The sequence below is a fragment of the Mycteria americana genome, chromosome 13 (assembly GCF_035582795.1).
Source record: "Mycteria americana isolate JAX WOST 10 ecotype Jacksonville Zoo and Gardens chromosome 13, USCA_MyAme_1.0, whole genome shotgun sequence".
NCBI lineage: Eukaryota > Metazoa > Chordata > Aves > Ciconiiformes > Ciconiidae > Mycteria > Mycteria americana.
Genome location: NC_134377.1, coordinates 12,198,327 through 12,220,704, shown reverse-complemented (window position 1 = coordinate 12,220,704; position 22,378 = coordinate 12,198,327). Strand labels below are relative to the sequence as shown.

Sequence of the window (22,378 nt, the reverse complement as noted above, 5' to 3'; positions counted from 1 at the left end):
AGCATGAGGTCGATCCCAAGTGCCGGGCGAGCACCACGTGTGAGCTCTGGAGAGTGGCGTGATGCCCAAATGAAATCTGAACTGGTTGCCCTGCTCTGTAACTCCTGGCTCCAGGCTCCAGTTCTCCCTCAGGTTTATTCTGGACAACAGAAATTCCTAGAAACAGTTAGCGTAGGGGATGAGGGAAAGAGGGCTCGAGAGCCTGTTGAGCTGGACTTAATGGTCTCGTTTGAGCATGGAGCCCCGTGGGGGTGGTCTCCTCTGGAAAGCAGGATTTGAATCCCATCCCACTCTCTGCCTCCCCTCATCACGTGGCAAAGCTGCCCCGGTTGCTCTGTGGGCATTGCTGGGCCGGGCTGCGTTCCCCATGTGCCTGCCCTCATAGACCAAAATGACCCGGGAGCGGCTGCAGCCACCACGGTCGAGGCTGAGACACCTCCCCAGCAGCTGCGGGTCCCCTGTGCTTCGGGCGGCGCAGCAGATTTTCCTGGTGAGCAGCCTCCCGTCGGACAAGCATCCTCAGGGCGGGTCTTTGGAGTGGTAGTTGCCATCTAAACAGGTCTGGGGCCAGGGCAGCAGCTTGCAAGGCTGGAAGCCCAAGTGCATGATGTGTTCAAGAGCCTGGATTCCCAGCAGCGAGCAGCGGTCCAGCGCGCTCCTCTCTGATGAAGATTATGTCCCCTAGGCTTGGCAGCATAAAACGGAGGGGTGCAGGATGTGGGGGAGTGCTGGGATGTGGAGCTTGCCCGTGGCGTTGCCCGGCTGACGTGCGTGTTTTGCGTCCAGGTTGCTGTCCCCCCGGCCCAGCCTGCTCAACACCGCCAGCGATGCCCGGCTGAACTCCTCGCCACAGAAGCCGCTGGACCTGAAGCAGCTGAAGCAGCGTGCTGCTGCCATCCCTCCCATCGTGAGTACCCCACCAGAGCGGGCCGGGACCCAGAGCGCGGCATGTGCCTCGTGCGTGCTCTTGCGCTGGGCTGCGCGCCCTGCGTGGCGTGCGTCAGGGTTGCAAGGATGCGCTCGTCCCTGCGGATGGCCGAGCTGGTGGTCTGCAGAGAGCTGTGCCTGGGCAGCGCGAGCTCCCCAGCAGGCAAGGTGCTCTCTGTGCAGAGCGTGTTCCCAGCTGCTGGAGCAACTCTGCCAGCAGCGTTTGGATGTCCCTAGAGCTCTTATCAGATAGTTGTGGGAGGTCCGGACAGAAAAAGCTGCTCATTGCCACATGACTGCTGCCTGCCGTTGCTTTAAAAAGCAAGCGTGCACCTTCGCAGCCCTGTGTTTCTCTTCATCTCATGCGTTTGAAGAATACCACATAAGAAGCATTTATGCTCTTCCTCATCCAGAAGCTCTGCTTGGTCCCCCTTTTTGGCTACCCAGTAGCCCTGTACTGAAAGAACACATACTCTCCGAGGCTGGTGGTTCCTCCTGGTGCAATGGCTTGGGCTGTGACAAAAAGCACCCTGGTATCTCCAGGGTCAACACCAGAGGAGCAGCATCGCAGGGCAGCAGGGAGGAAATCCCTGCTTTTGGGTTTTGAGTACTCGAGGAGGACCCGTTCCTGATGCTCTTTCAGTTTCCCGTGTTACAGCTTAAGATGTGGCTGCTGTAATGTGACTTCTGGCAAAAGCTACAAGCACTTAACTATAGATTAGAGGCTTTAAACAAGGGAAGTCTGAGACGCTCCTATAGTGTCACCAGCACAGAGCTGATACTCCCTTGTGGGCTTTTTTAATCTCCCGTGCCTGGTGAGCTTTGGAGCCTTGTTTGGGCTGGTAAGACTTGCAGTGGTAGCGTGGGGCAGGTGCTTCTCCTAACACCTTGATGTCTCCAAGACTGTTATGGATGTCAACAGCACATGGCAGTTGTCACCAACTCTTACTGCTTTGCAGATGTCCGAAGGTTTCTCGGAGGGAATATTGCAGAGTGGAAGCGTGAAGCCTCAGGTGCCTCCCCATGCCTTGGCCCTCTACCAGCAGCAGATCACGAAAGCCCACGAGTCTGCCCGCGAGGACGTGCCCCCAGGCAAGCTATCGCAGTCCCAGCAGCAGCAGGCTGAGAAGGAGCAGCAGCAGCCAAGCAGCAGTCCCAGGGGAAAGAGCAGGAGCCCCGCTGTTGGTGACAAGGAAGGTAGGAGGGTGCGCAGGTCGGTGGGTGTTTATCCGCACAGAAATGCCTGGTGTGTGCAGCTGGACGCAGCCGGCAGCTTTCCTCCTCTTAGGTGAAAGCTTGCTTCAACCCTTGAAAGCTCTTTAATAGCATCTTGAAGCAGGACCAGAGAGGCATGGCTAATTTCCCATGTTCATTAGACAGTACATCATGTCTCATTGAGCCTACAGCAAACACCGGGCCAGTGTCGAGCGCTGAGGAGGTGAAGATTGCCTTTATTAGCATCTCTGCCATTCACTTGAGAGCAAAGGGGCCTGGAGGCATGCCAGGGCTCCGGGTACAATGGCTCTTTTCTACCTTGCTGGCTTTCTATAAAGAATGCTTTTAATGCTCAGCGGGGACCATTATTTCATTTAAAATCAATGCTAATACTGTGACTCGGAGTCCAAAGGTTCCTGTAAAGATTCCCAGTGCTTTCTCCCTGGAATAGCTCTGATGTGGTTTGGCTGCCTAATGAGCAATTCAGAGTTTCCCACCGTAGAGCATCTGAAGCGTTATTAGCTTGAGCACCTGGGAATCAAGGTTAGGGAGAGACGGGAAGTACTGATGAGACCATCCTCTAAATGTGTTTTTAATCTGAGTGTGAGAGTCTGTTCCAGTTCAGAGTCTGCGTCCCTGCCCCTCATAGCCAGCCTGCGGTTCAGTTGCGTGTGAAGATGAGATGCTGTGGCACGATCAGGGGAGCAGGGAAGTCGGGCTGGGTGGGTGCGATGTTCCCCCGTGCTGGATCCCGCACGGGGATGGGTGCAGCTGCGAAAATTACCTGCTTATGTATGGGAATGGAAGGTGGATGAGACTACGCTGACAAGGCAGATCTGCACTGGACCTGGGCTGTGATCTTTGCTGGAAAATCAGTGCACTAGCTCACCCTCCGGTAGCCAGGATCTTAGCAGCCTGCTCTGCAGTGTCCAGGCCCAACTATTTATTCTTCAAGCAGTCATGTCCCTCTGGACGGGATGGTGTGCTTGCAGGAAGAGTTGGTTGGTGGCACTTGGCCACATTTTTTTTAAACAATAAGTAGCACCATGTATGCATCCCACCTCCAGAATGCTTTGCATGTAAGTAAGGAAGGTGACTGCTCACCTTGAAAGAAAGGGAGTTTGCCCCCAGGTCGTCGTGTTGCCACCTGTGAAGTCCCGTCTCCGGCTCTGCTCGTGTTTGCTGCCCAGGCAGGACAGTTCCCCTCCAGCTCTCCCTGCTGGCAGTGGGTAATCAGCTTTGATCTCCTCCTGCGCCGTAATCCTGTGCGGATCTGGTCTTGCACAGCTCAGCTTCCTGGTGAGCTGAGTGGCACGGCCAGCGCTCGAACCAGGTGTGCATCACTGGCGTGCCAGCGCTGTGGCTCCAGCGTCCTCCTGGCCGCAGGAGGATGAGGAGGTGAGGCGGACTTGTGTGTGTTAGGTACAAGGCAGAGTTTAGGGGTCGGAGATCAACCACGCCATTCTGTGACCTGTTGGCACTATTATTAAATGCAAGGATCTGATACCCAGGTGGATTTTTTTATGGCTTTGTTCTCTACAAAGCACTAATGATATGAAGCATTTTATTCTCTCCTCTCACACCTCTGTAGTGCTCTGAATCTTCCATGTTAATGAAACTTATTACGCCTCCCTGTACCCCTGCGAACATCTTAGCAGGTCTTGGGCTCCAGCTGTGTGATCTCCAAACCCTGCGTAGCTGTGTATGCGTGCTGGGTACCAGTGCGGGTCTGGGCTGCACGTGGACCCTAGGGAACCATAAGCTGGTCTTCTCTTTCTGTGGTGGGAATGCATCTCCCATTTGAAAACTAGCAGGTTTGTGATGAGGGTCACCTCAAGGGGAGAAATCAAGTCCCCCGTAGCCCTGGTTTCAGTACAGGTATAGACTCAGGCAGCTGCTCAGTGCTGTCTCTGCCTCTTGGAGCACATCCCAGCCGTGGATCAGGGGCTAGAGGGGAGGTAGCCAGATGGTTCCGGCAAATCTGTGTACGTCCCTTCCCTCCCCTGCCCTGCAAGGCGTCCCGGTGAAGTGGCAGGCATCCAGACTGCAGCATCGCGCTGCCACACCACCTCTGCACGGACCTCGCGTCAAACGGGAGGGTCCAGCACAGCCCGCGAAGCCCTCAGGAGAGCAGCCCCGTGCTGCCTCCTAGCAAGGGGCCAGCTCTGCCGGAGCAGGTATTCCTGTTCCTCCCCTGCTCCATAAGAGAGCTTGAACTCTTGCAACCGCTCCAGAGATCAACATCCTTCACGCCGCTCTGGATCCGCTTCAAAGCCAAGTCTTGCACACATCCTGGCCGAGGCGTTGGCTGCCTCGCAGCCACTGGCTGTGGCCGTGTCGGCTTGGAGGGCAGCCAGCCGAGCCGTACCTTCCTGAGCACTGCCCTCCCCTCCCCTGCCTTCCAAGACGAGCTGCTAATCGCGGGGCCGGACAGAGGCAGGCCGCCCTGCCTGGATCTCACCGACAGGCAGACGGATCCCTTTTCCCATTGCCGAGTTGCTGTTGGGCATATCTTTGGTTATCACTTGGCGGTTTGAAAGCCAGCGGTATGTTTTGTGTTGATTTAGTTGTGTTTCATTTGGCCTTTGTAGGCGACGGGGAGCCAAGAGCATTAATTTGGATGACGGATCATATAAACTCTGACTCCTTCGCTCCCATTCCAGGGGCTTGATAAACGGTAATAGGAACTCTCTCTTCCCCGCGTAAGTGCTGTTTTATCAAAAGCTGGCTGAGTTACAGCCACCCTGTAATGCGGGGGCAATTAGGAACTGGCCGCATTTCACAGGCTGGAGAGGCAGGCAGGGGAGGGGACGGCTCCCGCGGGGAGGGGAGGAGGACGGGGCTCTCCAAGAGCCATCCAGGGTGCACGTAGCCTTGGCTGACAGTGCCTTGGCATCGGAGAGCATCTTCAGCCGGGACATCCCAACGCCGTTCACCCCCACGTAAGCAGAGCTGAGCGGGGCTGAGCTGGAGGGGAGAAAATCAGGGAGTGCGGACGTCCTAGGGACTCTGTCGGTCTGGAGGACGTGCCCGGGTTACCCCGCGATGGCGGGAGGAAGGGATCCTCTCTGGGATCCAGCGTGGGGAGAGAAGAGGCTGTAGCCGAGGTCCGGCCGCACCAGGCTGCAGAAGTGTGTCTGCCTGGACACCTCTGCCTGCCGATAATGGATTTCTTTGCTCACTGAAGGGGACAAGAATAATCTCCCAGCTTCTGAGTACACTGAGCATTAATAATGATAATGCAGTAAAGCCTCATTAAATTGGGCCTCTGATAATCTACTTGCCCTATTATTAGGCTTAGCAGGATTCAGGCATCTATTTTTATCAAAAATTGATGGTTAAAGACTGGGTTCATTTGTGATTGCTATTGTTTACTGCCCAGTTTCTAATTTCTGGTCAATGCGGACATTATGCAGGTGGGTCTGGGGAAGTAGGGCAGTGCAAAATTAAGTGTTTATCAACTACAAGCAAATCCTACCAGACCTGCCCGTAATCCATCCAGAAAAGGCTGTCTCATCCGTCTGCTCAGCAAAGCGTGAGGATGCACTTGGGATGGAGCTGATGCAGGTGAAGCCCCTCTTTTCCCTGGCACCCTGCAGAGCATGGCAGGGTTCAGGCATCCCCAGGCACTTCTTGGCCTCTGATCAGCCTTTCTGTAGCCAGGGTGGACCCAGCCTGGCATCCAGTGTACCCCAAGCCAGATAATTTCAGGAAGCTTTCCCGCCCAGTGGACCAGAAAGCTGCCTTGCTCCCTGCAGAAGCATCCGGTCGTCCCGCGGAGCTTGTCTTGATCTTCATTTGCCTTTGACGGTCTCGTACAGCGCAGTTGTCCCAGGTGTTCAGAGAACAGCTGGTCACTTCAGGCACTGCACGTTATTCCCTTGCTGTCCAAGAAGCTGATGCCGTTATTTCTGGCCACTTCCCACAGCCTGCAAATGGTTTATAGCCGGCAGCCATCCTTTAAGAGCAGCTGAGCTTTTGCGTCGTGATGTGGGGATGAGCTTATTCCCGGCGTGCCGGTGCGCAGTGGTCCCTGGCAGCGGCCTGGGGCTCCCTGGGTGCCCCACGCCCATCTGCACACCGCAGACCGTCTTGTCATCAGCAAGCTGGTGCCTGACGGACGTCCCCCGCGCGCCGGAGGGATGCCGACGTTGGTACCTCTTGGCTTGAACCTCAGCGAAGGGTTTGGCAGGATCATCGTTAATCCCCCCAGCCCTGCCGTGGTGGCTGATGCGGAGCTGTGGGCACAGGCGGGATCTGCCCAGGAGCGGTTTGCACGCGGCCAAGCCCTGGGCGGCAGCTGGACCCTGCGCTCGTCCCAGTGACCGGCTGGCGTCTCTCTGGGTGGGGTGGGATGTCCATGGAGGTCCCGGCTGGCAGCGAACACCAGCAGAGTCACCCACGCAGGCATCCGTCCTCCCTGCTGCGCTTTAAGCATCTGAGTTAAAATCAATGCTGTCAAACCCAGGCAGTGACACTGGGACTTTTTCTTTTTAGTTTGGTTGGGGAATTCCTCCCTCATCTCGTGGCCGGGTCGGACTGAACTGAAGCCGCTTCCCGTCCTGGGAGCTGGCTCTGGCTTCCCTGCCCGCGCCCGCAGGGACTGCTCGCCCGTGGGGCCGCTGAGCAAGCTGGTTGCTTTCTGTTTCCCTTGCAGAAAAGTCCGTGCATTTCTCATCCATCGCAGAGGCTCAGAAGCTGAGCGCGGAGCCGGCGGCCGCCTCGTGCTGGCCCCCTGTCCTGTCCTACTCCCGGGATGTGATAAAAACCTCTCCCCAGGCGGAGCCCCACTTGTTTCAGTATAACCCACCAGGCAAGTAAAAGCCGCCGGCTGCGTGGCATATGCCCTCCGTCCTGACCCGGGGCCGAGCACAGAGGCAGTGGTTGCAGCCAGCATCGCAGGTCGCGCTCTTAAGTCAGTGCAGCTTTTTGGGGAGGGGGTAAGAGGGAGGGTTCGGCAGAAACCTGCTAACACCTTGCTTTGGCCCGTCACGGAGCTCCCTCGCTGCTAATGCCAGCAGTCTGAGGGTGGCCAGGCGGGTCTGCCAGCTCTGGCCGGGGCAGGTTTAGGGACATGGTTTGTCACAGCACAGTGTGGGCACTCCCTACCGCTGCCCTTGGCGTGAAGTCGGACAGGTTTTATCCCTCGCTGCGCTGTCCCTCTGCGGCTGGAGGGCAGACGAGTCGGGCGCAGAACGTCCTCAGGCTGCAGAGGGGACAAGGCAGCCGTTTGAACTATTCCAGTCCTTTCCAAAACAATCGTGTGACTTGGATCCCAGTGCAGGTTCACAGCCAGCCCGTTCACCGCATCCAGCCCCTGCTCCCTCCCTCGCCCCTTTTCTCTCCGATAGCTGCAGCCACTCTGCCTTCCCTCGGTCTTGCTAACGCTCGTGTTTTCCGCGCAGGACACCCCATCCCGCTAAACCTGCATGAGAGCTCTCGCTCGGGGCTGCAGAGACTAGCAAGCATCTCCAACCCTCCTCCCCTCATCTCCTCCACCAAGCACCCCTCTGTGCTGGAGAGACCTGTCGGATCCATTTCCCAGGTAGGGTATCGGGTGTGAGCGGCAGAGACGCCTCGCGGGGGCCGGCAGCCTCTCCTGACCGCTCCTCTCGCACCGCAGGGCATGCCCATCCAGCTCCACACGCCCTACAGCTCCGAGCACGCCAAGGTCCCCGTCGGCTCCATCACCATGGGCCTGCCGCTGGCCATGGATCCCAAGAAACTGGGTAAGGAATTGGGTGGCGAGTGGTTTCTCACGTGCTCTGAGAGCAGCGGGGAGCAAGCTTGCCGGCGGCATAGGGGAGAGGAGGAGCGCAGGACACGGCAAGGGAGCACAGAGAGACCTGCTAAGAGGATGAAAGGATTAGTCCGTCGGGAGAGCGAGACACAGGGAGCTACAGTTGTGCGGTATAGGAAAGCAGCAATTCGGTCAGAACGCATCCCAGCCTATAAATACCCTCCAGCTAATACTGTGATCCAAGGAAGGAAATTTATTGCCGCTCACCAGGCCGGTAGGATAAAGAGTAAATGGCCTGAAGTGAAAAGAGAAAGTGTTTGGTCTGCAGATTTGGAAGCATTTCTTAACAGCAGGAGGGGATGGGCGAGGGACCAAGTCTGGGTGGGAGGGGTTCGGGCCCTGTTTCCCACCGTGCACGTGTGCTGTTATAACCCAGCGCTGGGTTTGCAACGCCAGCCCCCTTCCCAGGGCGGGCAGCACCCAGCAGTGCCTTCGCCCGGGTGTGAGGACAAGGGTCTTGTTTTGCTCGCTGGTGGTCGCGCGCTCTGCCGACCGCCGCAGCCCCGGTGAAGGCCGTCCCGAAGCAGCGGGGACAGCAAAGGCACCGAGAAGGTGCTGACCGGGGGCTGGCGGAGATGAAAGCCTCAAGCAGCCGAGGGCTGTGGCCCCGTGCCCTGCCCCTACGCTGATACATGGTTAATGTTTTCCAGTGCCTTTTCCTGGAGTAAAGCAGGAACAACTTTCTCCTAGAAGCCAGGCCAGCCAGCCGGAAAGTCTGGTTCTGCAGCCGTCCCAGGAGGGCTCCATCCTGCGGGGTGAGGAGCTGGGGGCGGGAGGGGAGGGGTGCTGGCACTGCCAAGCCTGGTGAACGCCGCGCCGGCTGCGGCTGCCCGGTGATTTCGGGTTTGATTTCTGGGGTTGTGCCCAGCCGAAGGGGTCTCTTCGCCCCTTTTCTCCGGCTGGCCGCGTCGCCAGAGTGAGGGCAGATAGGTCTGTGCAACGTCTCCACGTTTCTAGCCATCTCCTTGAATCGGGGCTTCAGGCTCTGATCCTGGTGGAGGTTTTGTGTTCAAAGGGCACCCCAAAATCTGTTGGTTAAGGCAAAGCAAGACCTGTTTAAATGCCATTAATTGGTTTTCAGGCTCCTCACTGTTGCTGCAGCTGGGCAGGGACCACATTTTGTTTACATCTAGCCCTCCCATGTTTCTTTCCCCATTAGCTAGGCAGAAGAAAATAAACGCAAAGGTGTTGCTTTAAGTGCAAATTCTGGTTTGTGAAAGCCCCCAACTAAGGCAGTCGGATGCAGGGAGTGCGATGGACTCGCTCCATCCGGCACAGATAACACACAAATGAACTCAAACCACCCCAAGCTGCATCTTGCTGGAGATCTGTTCTGATTGCCTCAGGAGAGGCTGAGACAGGCTGTGCTTTCTCCCAGGCCTATAAATCTGCCCGGCCGCTCCACGAAGGCACGAGGGAGCTGATAGCTTCAAAATACCCATTTTTTCCAGCCCCAGGCTCGCAGGGCTGGGTCCCTCGGGGGACGGGGTGGGAAGGGCTCTGCAAGGCATGGGATTTAACACTGACGTCTCTTGGAGGGCTTCCCCTCCAGTACCTCAGCTTGCTAGAGACTGGGTCGAACCCTGCTCTTAGTAGTCTCAGCCCCACAGGTTTTGTGCTGAACGGCAAATCTAGCCCCCGGCTCACTGGCTTTGTGTCCTGCAGGAACTTCCCTCAGCTCTGCCTCGGGAGGGAGCATCACCAAGGGCACACCCACATCCAGACCCCCTCCAGAGTCGCCCATCACCTACCGAGGGTCCATCACGCACGTAGGTCCCTCATCTCCGGCGGGTTTTGCTTCCTGGGTGCTGGTGGCTGCAGCTTGCGGTGCTGGGCAGGGGGCCGGGGGTTTGCGGGGCACGCTGAGCACGTGGCGCGGGGCCAAGCAGCGCAGGGCTGCGATGCTCCCGTCCCATGGAGCCCCTCGGAGAGGTCTGCGGCCAGAGCCTTTGCAAGCAGGCTCTGCTGGGGTTGGCACGAGCCCTGTCCCATGAGCCGAGCCTGCAGAAGAGCAGAGCTTGGCGAGCAGCGATGCAGAGCCTTACAGCACATCTAAACCCCCCGTTGCTTTTCGTAGCTGTCAGGAACAGAGGCGAAAGCAGCTTTAAATGGCTCTGGGAAAATAATCTTGCCAGTGCAAGAAAGTGGAGCAGAGAGAAGGAGGAGATGGGTGGAGGGCCCAGGCAAGGCGGAGGAGAGGGAGAGGCTGCGAGGTGCATGTAAGGTAGCGAGGTCTCCTGCCAGGCCCGAGCATGCTGCGCTGGGGGTCCTGCCCAAAGGCTCTCTTGAGCAGGAAGATACTTTGGCCTTAATCTCCCCCATCCATCTTCAGAAGAGCAGCTGACAAGCGAGTGATAGTTTTTGCAGTGTGAGTTATTGCTCATCTAGTAACAGAGCGGAGAGCTTTTAAAAAAAAATATCTGTTTCCCGTGGGGATTTTATCTGGCCATCATTCAGATACTTAAAGCCATTCGCACTCAGATTTTTGCCTGCCTCCTTCAAGGAGCGTGACCGTGTTCCCTTTGGCCCTGGGGACCTGAACCTGAATCCTGGCCCAGACAAAGGCTTAACTTGCCCGGTGCCCTGCATCCAGCAACTGCCAGGAGTGGATGCTCGAGGGCTGTAAATAACCCGTCAGAGCAAATGCAGGCTCCATCCCCTCATGTGCCGCTGCAGCAGCTATGGGCAGCAATGGGTGGGCATGAAGGGTCTTGAGCACTACATGCCAGAGATCAGAAGATGAGCACAGCTTGCTTAGACGCTATTTTACATCCAGCTAATTAATCCATCTAGATTCCTTTGTTTGGCTTGGGAATAAGGTACCAAGCCCAGACCCAGGGCATTACCTGCCGGCCCAGCAGCCTGCATCCCTCTGCTCCCGTTGGGGAGAAGGAGCCCCCCGTTCTGGCAGCAGCTCCTGGTACCAGAGCTGATATTTGATCTCCGATTAGTCATCCAGTCCGCAGAAGGCAGATCTTGAATATATGCTCTCTGCTCTGAAGCCATCTGTCATCACTTGCTTTCAAATCCCCTCTGAGCACGTCCGCGGAAGGAAGATGACTTACCTGGGTTTAGGAGAACCAGTTGGGAAAGCCGGTAGTGGGAGTACTGCAAGGGCAAACGATTAGAGCATTGAACCCCCGTGCTGACGCGTCCCGGCAGCTACGGCGGGGTTTTGGGGACCACTGGTGCTCAGAGGGCTTGGTACAGAGCAGAGGCATCTGCAGGCTGGGCTGGGGAAGTAGCCTGCTCTGGCACAGCCTGGAAGCACCAGCAAAGCTGGCGGGGGCATCGCTTCTCCAAGGCTTCCCACGAGCATCAGTCTTGGGGGTTGGTGGGGTTAAACGAGTAGAGTAGGCGGGTGTCAATGAAGAGCTTCGCCCTGACAGCATCGCTGTGCCTTCCCTGCGATGGGGGGGGACCATCACCCCGCAGCGGCTGTTCCAGGTTGGTACCGGCAGGCTGTGATGGCAGAGGGGTGTTTATCACCAGCCATGTCTTCCAGGACATCCATCTCTGGGTGTTTTGAAGGGGATTCGGAGGGGGCAGGTGGCTGAGGTGTGTCCGCGCGTGCCTCCGGGGAAACAGAGGTTTCGGTTCACACCGGTTTGTGTAAGGAGCCTGATACGGTTTCTGTTGGAGAGCTAACCGGCAGGCTCCGCTCCCTGACCTGCCCCAGGACCCGTCTCGTTGACGCCTGCCTTCTCGCCCAGGCACGCTGCCAGTCGCCAGCTCCCACGTGCAGGCAGCTCTGGGAAGGTCACACTTGCTGCCAGCAGATGTGCCCTGGGTGGGCAGGACGTCTCCGTGGCTCCTGTACCAGGCTGGAAGAATAGGTTGCAGGGAAAAGCCAACACTTGAGCTGTCCCTGCCATCACCGAGGTGTCCCCGGGGGGCACCACCCTGTCCCCTCAAACCTGTGGGGTGGAAGCGAGCCGGGTAGCTTACTCTGAAACACACAGGGCGAGAGAGTTGCTGTTTTGGAGGTCTGCGCTGTCCTCAGCCCCACCTCTTCCCAGCAGCCTCGCACAGATCACGTACCTTTTTACCGCTCCTCGTTATCATCCTCATCAATAATTAAGCTGCAAGTCCCTCGCTGTTGGCTGCGCCAGGAAGCAGAGGCCAGGCGCGCTCTCCCTCCGTTCAGGCTCCCACGGGGAACAGCCTGTCCCTGCGCGCGCGCGCTTAATTGCTTGTGACACTGTTAAATATGGATCTTGGTGGCTTTCCAAGGGCACCCCGGCAGAAGTGCTGTACAAGGGAACCATTACCAGGATAATCGGAGAAGACAGCCCCAGCAGAGCAGAGAAGGCGAGAGAGGATGCCATGCCCAAAGGACATGTCATCTACGAAGGGAAGAAAGGTCACGTGCTGTCCTACGAGGGTAAGTCATAATCCTCTGCCTTTTTAGGGCAGGCGCCGGGGGTTTGTGCCACCACGGCTGGGAGTCGGGAGCTATTTGAGGAAAGGCTGACGAAGTGCAACGGGCCAGCCTCGCGTCTTTGCTTCCAGCATCATTTCTCTCCCTTCCCACCCCGCCTGCCTGCAGCCTGGCTGGGTTTCCCTCTGTCCCGTGTGGTTATCTTGCCTTGGAGGCGGCTTTGCCAGCAGGCGGGGGCACGATGGGGCCGTGGCCGTGGACGGGGTCTCTGGTTTTGGTTGGTTTTGGGGAGCAGGGGAGAGGAGAGGACCAGATGGGAAGGTATTGTCTTCATCCCTAGCACCCTGTGCAGGAGGGGACTGTCTGAAAATGTTATGAGAGCATCCCCAAGCTCTTGGGCCAAGGCAGGACTCAAGAACCTGCAAGATGGAGGCAAGTCAGGTAGTTTGGCATAAAGGTTTATTCGGACATCAGATTCCCACCTGCAACGTCTTGGGCACCGTGCAGCCTTCCCGGCATGGGGCTGCCCTGCAGGAATCCTCCTGGGCCCGACAGCACCGTGCCTCAGTATCTTGGGAGCTTCGCTACAGCATCTGTAGCCATCGGAGGGGGTGAAGCCATTCCTGCGTCCCGCAAGGAGCCTGTCTGGGGTGTGCGTTGGCCTCTTGCCAGCTGCTTTCGCCCGAGGTGCTGAGGACCCCGAGGGACCTGCCCGGAGCCCTGTCTGGGGTGAGAAGCTGTCCCCAGCACAGGCGGTGTGACTTGTTAGCCAGGCTAACCCTGCCCGGCCGGGGAGCAGAGTATGGCAAAGCAAACCCGGGCAAGTGGCTGCAAGCGAGCCTGACGCTGGGCTGCTCCCGAGGAGGCTCCGGAGAGACCCAAAAGCCATATTGCAGCTTGCACCCCCGCTGCACGGTAACGCGCTTGCTCGGTCAATGCCGACGGTGCCTCGCTGCGTTAGCGGTATCTGCAGGCAGTCACCAGCTGCTCCTGCCTCCTCTGCGCCTGCTCATCCCGTCGCAGCACTGGCCAGCAAAGCCGCTCTGCGAGTCCCAGTGGCTCCCGTTAGAGATAAGCAGATGTTCCTCTCCAGTGAAGCTGGAAACGACTCTGTGCTCGCCTTTTGCCGTGTGCTGGGTCGGGCGTCTCTGGCGTGGAGCTGGGCTCCTCCTCGCCCGCAGCTGGGCTTGGGAAGAGCTGAGTTACAGACGCCGCAGCCCCGCGTCCTCCTGGGGTAAAATACTGGCGTGTGCTCTGGCGTGCACGGGGACAGCGGTCCTCACGTGTCGCCTCTCTTCTTAGTTGAATTTGGCGATGACTAAGGAGCAGATCCTAACCTCAGCTGCGCTGGCCCGCCTCAGCAGGTACCTGGTCGGCTGCTGGGCTGCCCAAACCCTCTGCCTCCCTCCCTGGGGCAGAGCAGCCCTTTTGGCCCGCCTGGCAGCCCGGGCCCTGTGGTCAGTCCTGCAGGCAGCGGCTGTCCAGCAGAAGTCCCTTTCCTCTTGCCCGCAGGTGCAGGCAGGTGGTTTCATCGCAGGCTGGTTGTTTCACCCGGGGCTAGAGGCAGACGTTTCAGGTCAGGCCACGGGGGACAACTCGCAAGCTTTGGCCGATGCCACCTCTGCCTGTGCCCTGGGACCGCAGGGACCTTTCAGGACAGGGCTCTGCGCCGTGCCTCTCGCCTGCCGCGCGGAAACCAGCTTGTCCCATGCCTGCCCGCGTTTGCTGTCAACTCTAGCCCAGATAAGAAGTGTCACCGCGGAGACTTGTGTCTGGGTGCCCTTTGGGACAGTTGGCAGGGCTCAGACCAGGGAGGACGCAGGAAGCATTTCAGGACTTGTTTGTGCAAGAAGCTATTTTAATCTCCTTTGCCCGGGCTTGGAGTCGAATGAGGTTGATCTCAAAAACGGTGCCGCCAAGAGAGAGACGGGGAAGGCTCCCGGCAGCGAGGACTGCCCGTGCCCGGAGCTGGGAGCCTGCCCCAGGCAGCACAGAGGCCTGCAGGCCAGGCTCTTCCCCATTCCACGCGCTCGTCGGTGTCAGCCCGAGTCTCCGCGGCTGCAGGCTGAGCCCGTCGCCTCGCGTCTGACCTGAGGAATTAATTCCTTCCTCTCCACGGCAGCCTTTTACATGCTTGATAGCGTTTATCACATCCCGAGTAATCTCGCCTGCTTCTGCAGCCTAGCCAGCCCTGCTGCCGGCCTCCTTCCCCCCGTACAGCCCAGCAAGGCTTCGCAGCCTGGAGTGGAAGAGTTAAAAAAAAAATTAAATAAGAAAACTGAAATTGTTGGTGATTATGAATTTTGGCAAGCAGAAAAAAAATTGCAAATTCTTTAGTGTCATGAGGGTGCTTAAAATAAAAGAGCTGTAATGAGATGAGATCCTGTAGCATGTGCGAGCTGAATTGTGCTAGATTGGTTATTCTCATTCTGCATATGATTGCTGATGGCTTCTGCAAGGCAAGGGATGTGGTTTTGGAGTGATTTTCTTTCTGTTTAGTCTCTCTTCTCCCTCACGCCCTCCCCCTGCTTCCCAGAGGTACAAAGGGTGCCCGGGACTGCGTCCCCTTCTGCAGAAGGGCTGTTAGCAACAGATGTGCCTTGATGACAGGGTGCAGGCACATCGCCCCGCATCTGCCGCAAGGTGCTTGGCTGATTCTGAACATCACCCCCGGATTTCTCCTGTCAAATGAATCTGAAGTGAAGGCTCGGGGACAGATCCCCCTCTTATTTCCCCGCATGCAGCCCCAAACCCTTTCTGGATCGAGTGGGTGCTGATTGCGGAAACCAACAGTGGGTGTGAAGTTGTAATAATCCTATTTTATTAATTACTGGGTTTGCCGAGGAGGACTTTTGTTCCCGATTGTCCGCGATGGAATGAATGTTTTTAACTTCTCCTCCGTTTTCTCTAATTGTCTAACCACCTTCTCTGCCCACAAAGAGGAGGATCGGGGCATCCTTGGCAGGGGCGGCCAGGCCAGGGACGATGGGCAGAGGCGTTTATCTCTGCAAGCCAACGTCCCCGCCTGGAGCTCGTTACATAAACACGAGGCATTCGGCTGGATCAGAAGCCGCCTGCTAAACCCACAGCTCGCCGCACATGATGGGTGCCCATCGCCCAGGGCGGGCGTGATGCTGCCTGGCACGGGCAGGGCTGTGCTGGCAGCGGCGGGGGGGCTGTAGCCCAGGACAGTTGTCCCGTGTTGGTTTGCAGAAGAATCTGCTCCAGGCTTGGATGAGGAGGTGGTCGGTGGTCTCCTGTCACGCTGGTGTTTGCTCCATCGGTCCTGCACGGGACTTTTCACCGTCTCCCCCAGTTCTTGTGCGCGCGCACCGCTGTTTCAAAGAAATTGCTCTCAGCTTTGCCTCTCCCCCCTTCTCCCTGATTTTCTCACCGAGGGAGTGTCTCGGCAAATATTAAGGCTGGCCAAGATCCCAAACAGTAGGTGTCTAGCAAAAATCAAAACAAACAGGGGGGAAAAAAAATCCCCAGACCCACAGGGCCAAGTTCAGTGGAACCGCAGCCGCTCACACCAGCGCCGCGCTGGCTCCGGGCTGTCCCGCTGCCTGCGTCTGGCCTCCACCGGGGGAGCGGGACACGACAGGGCGGGTGCTCCTACCCGGGCGGGAGGCACAGATCTGGAGTCTGAGGCAGGCAGGGAGGGGAGAAAACACCAGCTGAATTTCTTGGAAGCCAACCTCGTGCGACGTTTCTGGCACTGCTGAGCGCCGGCTGATGCTGGGATGGGATCTGACCTTTCAGCAACGCACGCAAACAGCAGTAAACACCCTCCCTTGGCCGGTGCTGACTTTCTGTGCTCCTGATGGTGCTTCTCTGTGTTCCCTTCCCCAGGTGGAGTTGCTGCTTCTCAGTGTCCCAAAGAAGACAGCAGGAGCTCAGGATCTTCACATGAGACCACGGGAACCAAGCGGACCTACGATATGATGGAGGGGAGGATCAGCCGGGGCTTGTCAGCCCGTGATACCTTATCTGCCAGCATTGAAGGTGGGTCTGGGTAAAACCTTTCACCCGTGCTGTGTTAGCAGTGACCCGCAGAGACCCCCTCTCGTCTCTTGTCTACATGATGCACCAGCACATCCCAACAGGACAGCATCTGGCCAGCATGGGAAGACAAGGGACGCAGACCGGCCCATTTGCCTTTGGTTTCTGTCCTGGTAGACCAGTTTCAGGACTACAAAAAAAGGAAGCACGTTTTAAAAAAAGAGAAATCAAGTCATTTAGAAATTGTTGATGTTTTTCCTTGTTGTCCCAAGAGTCCCTGGCAACACTGTCGTGTATTCTTTCCCCCTTGGATCTGTTCTAGGTCTCATGGGTCGAGCGATCCCTCCAGACCGACACAGTCCCCATAACCTAAAGGAGCAGCATCACATGCGGGGCTCAATTACACAAGGTAAAGCCTGCAAGCAGAAGATGGCCACGGCCAGAGGTAATGTGGGGAAGTATCTCACATGCATGGCCCCTTGTTCTTGTTGTCAGGCTAGGGCAGGAGGAGACAAGGATGGACACATCAAGGTCCAGCTGCAGATCTCTGCAGGCTCGGCTATGTGCTCAGAGAGATTTTCAGTCTTGCTCAGCTTCTACCAACCGAAGCTCTCAGCCAAAGTCAGGGGTAAAATTCTCAGTGTCTCACATGACGGCAGGTTGAAACTAGTGTGAAATGGGTCCAGAAAGTGGTGGTAGATGTGAGGTGGTCCAGCTGCATTAGTGATGTAGCTGCTCTGTGTGCTCAGTTGGGTACTAGTCCCCAAGTTACATGCATTAACTAGAGACCCCCTTGAACTGAGCATCGCATGGGGACTGGGAGTCCAGTGTCTGGCTGGGGAATCACCCTCTGCATCCGTCGTCTGCTTGGGGGTTGCAGGAATACCTCGGTCCTACGTGGAGGCCCATGAGGACTACCTCAGAAGAGAAGCCAAACAGCTCAAGAGGGAAAACACTCCACCGAGGGATTTATCTGATGCCTACAAGGTCAGGTCTCACGAGGGCCTTACTCCTCTGAAAATGAAACCGGCCCATGAAGGCCTGGTGGCCACGGTGAAAGAAGCAGGAAGATCAATCCATGAGATTCCCCGAGAGGAGCTGAGGCGGACACCAGACATCTCTCTGACAAGACCTCTGAAGGAAGGCTCCATCACGCAGGTGAGTATGGGGCGAAGAGCGGGTGAGATCAGTCCTACTCAGGCTGCTGTCCTTGCACAGACCCTGGGGACCATTCCCAAGCTAAAAGGAGAGCAGAGAAGGCTTTGAGTTGCAAGCGCATCACTGGTCAGAATTGAGGCTCTGCTTGGGTGCAGGTTGCCCTTCCCCGTCGTTTGATCTTTAAAGGTCCCGTCCAACCCAAACCATTCTGTGATTCTCTGATCCTTCCCAGCAGATAAACGCAAAACCGGGGGAAAGAAGCTCAGCACCCCCCGACCTGTTAAGAAAGCAATGCTCCATCCACGCACACACACTGCCCTCGGCAGTTGTGACTCTGGGTGCGCATAATCTTGGTCTCCTCCCTTTATGGGCAAGCATCAACCCAGCAAGGCCAGCAGTTAGGGTGAAATGTGGCATGCTGTCTCCTGTTGGGCTCCAAATATTTGGAGGGTTCCCATGGCACCTCATAGTCCTACCTCATTTCACAGTGTGTGTAGGAGAGAGGCGTGATGGGCACAGCCAGCCTTCGGCGGTGACTCATCATCATCTTGTTGGAGCACAACAAGACATGCAAGATGGGCACTCCACCCTGCCCTGCGCCGTGCGGAGCTGTTATCTCTGCTTTGCCCGTGGCTGTTGCTGTTTGACCAAGTCAACTGGTGTACTGACCCACTGAGCAAGGAAGCACGGGTCCCATTGAAATTTGGTGGGATGCGGTCGCTGCATCCCCTTCTGCTCTACGCCCCTTTGACGTCCCCTCTGCCTTCTGTCCCCAGGGTACCCCACTGAAGTACGACAGCGGCTCTTCCTCCTCAAGTACCAAAAAACATGACGTGCGGTCCATCATCGGCAGTCCCGGCAGGACTTTTCACTCTCTGCACTCGCTGGACGTTATCCAAGACCCGAGGAATCTGGAGAGAGCTTATGAAGAGAGCCTGAAAAACAGGCCAAGCCCGGTGACAAACTCGGGTGGCTCCATCGCCAGAGGGGCTCCTGTGATTGTACCCGAGCCGGGCAAGCCCCACCAAAGTGCCCTCGCCTACGAGGACCACCAGGCAGGGCACAGCACGGCGTTCGGCAGCCACTTGCACAGAGGGTCTCCGGTCTCCACGCGGGAGTCCACGCCACGGCAGCACGAAGGTACTTGGCGAACCTATGATTTGATGCTAAGATTCCTAGCGAGCTGAGCGGGCAAGGTGCGCGGGAGGTGGCTGCTGACCCCACCTGCCCAAGCCATTCCGGCAGGTACCCGTCAAACCCGTTCTCCCCAGCACCCCACGCCCGCTCTTGCCCGCGGCCGCAGCTGACTCACGGCACTGGGGCGGCTGTCGGGGACGGCTGAGGCTCAGCTCCCTCCCCGGGGGTGCTTGCATGGTTGCAGCGAGGGCACCCCATGTCTGCGCCGGGGTGACCGAAGGGAGATTGGGCTGTGGCTGGTGAAGCTGATGGTGTTTCGAAAGCGTCTTCCCTGTCCCAGCATTGGCCCAGGCACCCCTGCTTCTACAGATGGGCAGGAAAGCAGTGCTCGGTGCACCGGGTGGGGGGATCTTCAGGCTTTTCACCGATGTGGTGTGTGTTTGCCTACCTCATCCATCGCCTGGCCACCCGCGTGCCTCGCGTCCAGGAACATCTAATCCCTTCTGAGCCGATGGATCCGGGCAGTGCGGCTGGCCTTTGGGATCTGCCCTCTCCCCATCCCGTCTGCCTGCACCAGGCAGGGTCTGCCCGTGCCCCCTGCCATCAGCCGTCGCCTGCCCCCAGAGCCAGACCTGGGGCTCCCGGGGAGCAGGCGCGTGTCTGGGCTGGGCTCAGTGATCTGGTGAGACACGCTCAGATCCAGGACACAAAAAACCCTCTTGCTTCATGGCACATTTGTGGGCAGGATCGGTGCTGAAGCCAGTCCCTAAGACACCTTGTCCCACCAAGCTGCGGGTAACTGCTCTGGGGCCGTTTGCATCTCCCGCCTGCAAATCCTTGTCCTAACGCCAGAGTCTCGTGATGTGGGGGCGTGCAGCACAACGCGTTGCAGTCTGCCAAAAACCAAGGCCAGGACGTGCCTCCCTGGCGAGGAGCGGGAGATGGGGCTGTGCAGTGCAGGGCTCCTCCAAAAAGCCTCCCCCGTCGCTCGCTGCAGGCTGGGCCAGCTCCAGCTCTCCGTGGTCGGCATGTCCCGTTGCTGCAGCCTCTGCTGTCTTCCTGGTCAGGTCAATCATTTTGGGGGAAGCCTTCAGGCGTTGAGATTGGCACGTACAGTGAGCACAACGCAGGGCAGGCAGCGCCTGGGCAGTGGGGAGGGATCCCAAGAGAAAAATCAATGTTCCTGCAAAACGCCAGTGGGAAAGTGGATTTCTGCATGTCTGGAGCTCACGGGGTTTTGGGGTGCGGAGGATCTGCAGGAGGAGTCCCCAAGGCACGGGTCAGAGTTGGAAGGCAGCTTTCCTGAGTCGCCTGAGCTTTCCTTCTGCCCCAGCAGTAGGTTTGGTTTATTAGCAGCCGCGCCGGGATGCCAAACTTCATGAAAGGAGCATGAGTGGCGGTTCGCATGGCCCACGTTGCAGCCCCCGTCGTTTTGAAGTCAGCAACGACGGGGCTGGATCCGTCTGCGTGCGCCTGAGGGGGCTGCTCCTTGCTCCTCGAGCCAGGGCCGGGCAGCGTTTGGCGTGCAGTCTGGTGCAGGGGGCTTGGTCACACTGCTTGGGGTGGCTCTGTGGCAGCCACTGTCCCTAGCCTGCTGTCACGGACGCAGGAGCTGGTGATGCTCGTCCCAGGTGGGGCGAGGAGTGCCACCAACACGCAGCTCGGGTTGGGAGAGCCAAGAGAAGTCCCTGACGTGGTCCAACCTCGCCTCCGTGTACTGGGAAGGAGCTTACAGCTCCAGAGGGCAGCGGGTGCTCAAACGCTCTGAACTGTGTCTCGTCACCATTGCCGGGATTTTCGGGGTCCCCGGCTCTGCCTGGCAGTGGTGACCTCCTCTTGCCAGGGAGCACGGCAGCAAGGCTCCACCGCCGGCTGCTTACGCGGGCCGGGATGAACTCACAGACCGCCCGGCGTGGATGCGCTGGGGTGGAGGGATGGTTTGGGACAGGCTTCTCCTCCCGGCTGCAGCCGGGGCTTGGCCCAGCTTGGCCTCGGTGGTGTAACGTAGCATGGCGGTGCAAGGAGGAGGGAAAGGTCCCTCGAGTTCAGGGCGAGCTGCGGGCGTCTCTGGGGAACACACTTGGCCGCAGGCACCCCTCGGGGACACGGCTTGGCCGCGGCGCTCAGTCTCTGACTCATTTCCTTCTGCTCGCTGCAGGGAGCATCACTGCCGGGAAGCCGGTGTCCCAGGACAGAAAGATCCCCCCCACGTCGAGAGAGCTCACCAACTCCAAGTCTCCGCACGCCCCCGTGGCCGACCACCACCACCCCATCTCCCCGTACGAGCACCTGCTCCGCGGCGTCAGCGGGGTCGACCTGTACCGAGGACACATCCCGTTGGCTTTCGACCCCGCCGCCATCCCGAGGGGAATCCAGCTGGAAGCAGGTACCTTCGGCAGGGGCACGGTCTGTTTGGGATTGGTTTTTCCCTTGTTATGCTCCGAAAGCCCGAGGTGTCTGGAGAAAGCCCCTTCATGTCTGCATCCTTTTCTCTCCCAGCTGCTGCTTACTACCTGCCGAGGCATCTGGCTCCGAGCCCCACGTACCCCCACCTCTACCCCCCGTACCTCATCCGGGGCTACCCGGACACGGCCGCCATGGAGAACCGACAGACCATCATCAACGACTACATCACGTCCCAGCAGATGCACCACAACGCCGCTGCCACGGCCATGGCGCAGCGGGCGGACATGCTGCGTGGCTTGTCGCCCCGGGAGCCCTCCCTCGCCCTCAACTATGCAGCAGGTCCTCCCAGCACGGCACCGTCCAGGGGTCTGGGGGCATTTTGGGAGGAGGAGGCTGGGTCAGGCCAGCACCGCCAGCTTCAGCACTGGGGCCAAGGGCTGTGCCAGCACCCCGCTGTCACCCAGCAGTGTAGGAACTTGGCTGGTCAGCATGTAGGACAGCTGGGGAGAATTTGATGTTTTTGCCATCTTTAGTTACTTGAGGCTCCTTACGTGCAGCTCCGGTTTGGGGTCATGGGAGCACTTCCCAGCCTGGCCCTGCTGGCCTTCGGAGATTAAAATGCACTCGCAGAAGGACATCTGGCTTTCTGCAAAAAGCGAAGCGTGCTGGGGAGCGTGCGGGGTGCGGTGCTCCTGCCCCTCTGCAGGCAGAGCAGCGTTGGTCTCCGGCTGGTTGGTCTCCGTTGGTCTCCGCCGCTCAGCGGCGATAGATCTCGGCTTTTTTCTTCCCCGTTATTCCCGGCAGCAGGACGTGCTGCATTTGCCCACAGAAGGGTCCCCTCCCCGGGGACCGTGCGCTCGCTGGCACCTCCTGCGCCGCACCAGAGCAGCGGGACGGGTCGACCCTCCCCAGCATTGCTCCCCGCTCCGGCACGGCCAAGCTGCAGCAGCTCGGTGTCGTCCTGACAGACCTCTCGCTTCTCTCTCCAGGCATCATCGACCTGTCCCAAGTGCCGCACCTGCCTGTCCTCGTGCCCCCCACCCCCGGCACCTCCGCCACCACCATGGACCGCATCACCTACATCCCCGGCCCCCCCCAGACCTTTGGCAGCCGGCACAGCAGCTCCCCACTCTCCCCAGGTAACGCTGCAGGTTGCTTTTCCCATGGGAAAGTAATTGGGCAGGACGCCCTTAACCAATGCAGGGCTGTGAGCTCAGCGTGCCCGGGCAGATGGGGGAGCCCAAATTCATTCTCACTCGGGGACCAGCCCGCTGGCTCCCTCAAACCAGCTCCTCTGATCCTGCTTGTTGGGGGCTTCCTTGCTTTTCCCCCTTCTTCCCCAAAGTGGCGGC

General features: G+C 58.3%; 1 protein-coding gene across 13 annotated transcripts in view; it reads left to right on the top strand.

Annotated features, from left to right (window-relative positions):
* Positions 1-22,378, top strand: part of NCOR2 (nuclear receptor corepressor 2) — a 258,591-nt gene that overhangs the window by 220,960 nt on the left and 15,253 nt on the right. For all 13 annotated transcript variants that reach the window (XM_075515988.1, XM_075515987.1, XM_075515985.1 and 10 more), the window contains 15 exons: positions 787-907; positions 1,887-2,124; positions 6,800-6,955; positions 7,548-7,687; positions 7,766-7,871; positions 8,593-8,697; positions 9,608-9,711; positions 12,176-12,326; positions 16,176-16,328; positions 16,648-16,734; positions 17,206-17,483; positions 18,260-18,623; positions 20,779-21,006; positions 21,120-21,365; positions 22,016-22,165. In XM_075515988.1, coding sequence (XP_075372103.1) covers positions 787-907; positions 1,887-2,124; positions 6,800-6,955; positions 7,548-7,687; positions 7,766-7,871; positions 8,593-8,697; positions 9,608-9,711; positions 12,176-12,326; positions 16,176-16,328; positions 16,648-16,734; positions 17,206-17,483; positions 18,260-18,623; positions 20,779-21,006; positions 21,120-21,365; positions 22,016-22,165 — 2,627 coding nt within the window. The remainder of the gene's footprint in view (positions 1-786; positions 908-1,886; positions 2,125-6,799; positions 6,956-7,547; positions 7,688-7,765; positions 7,872-8,592; positions 8,698-9,607; positions 9,712-12,175; positions 12,327-16,175; positions 16,329-16,647; positions 16,735-17,205; positions 17,484-18,259; positions 18,624-20,778; positions 21,007-21,119; positions 21,366-22,015; positions 22,166-22,378) is intronic.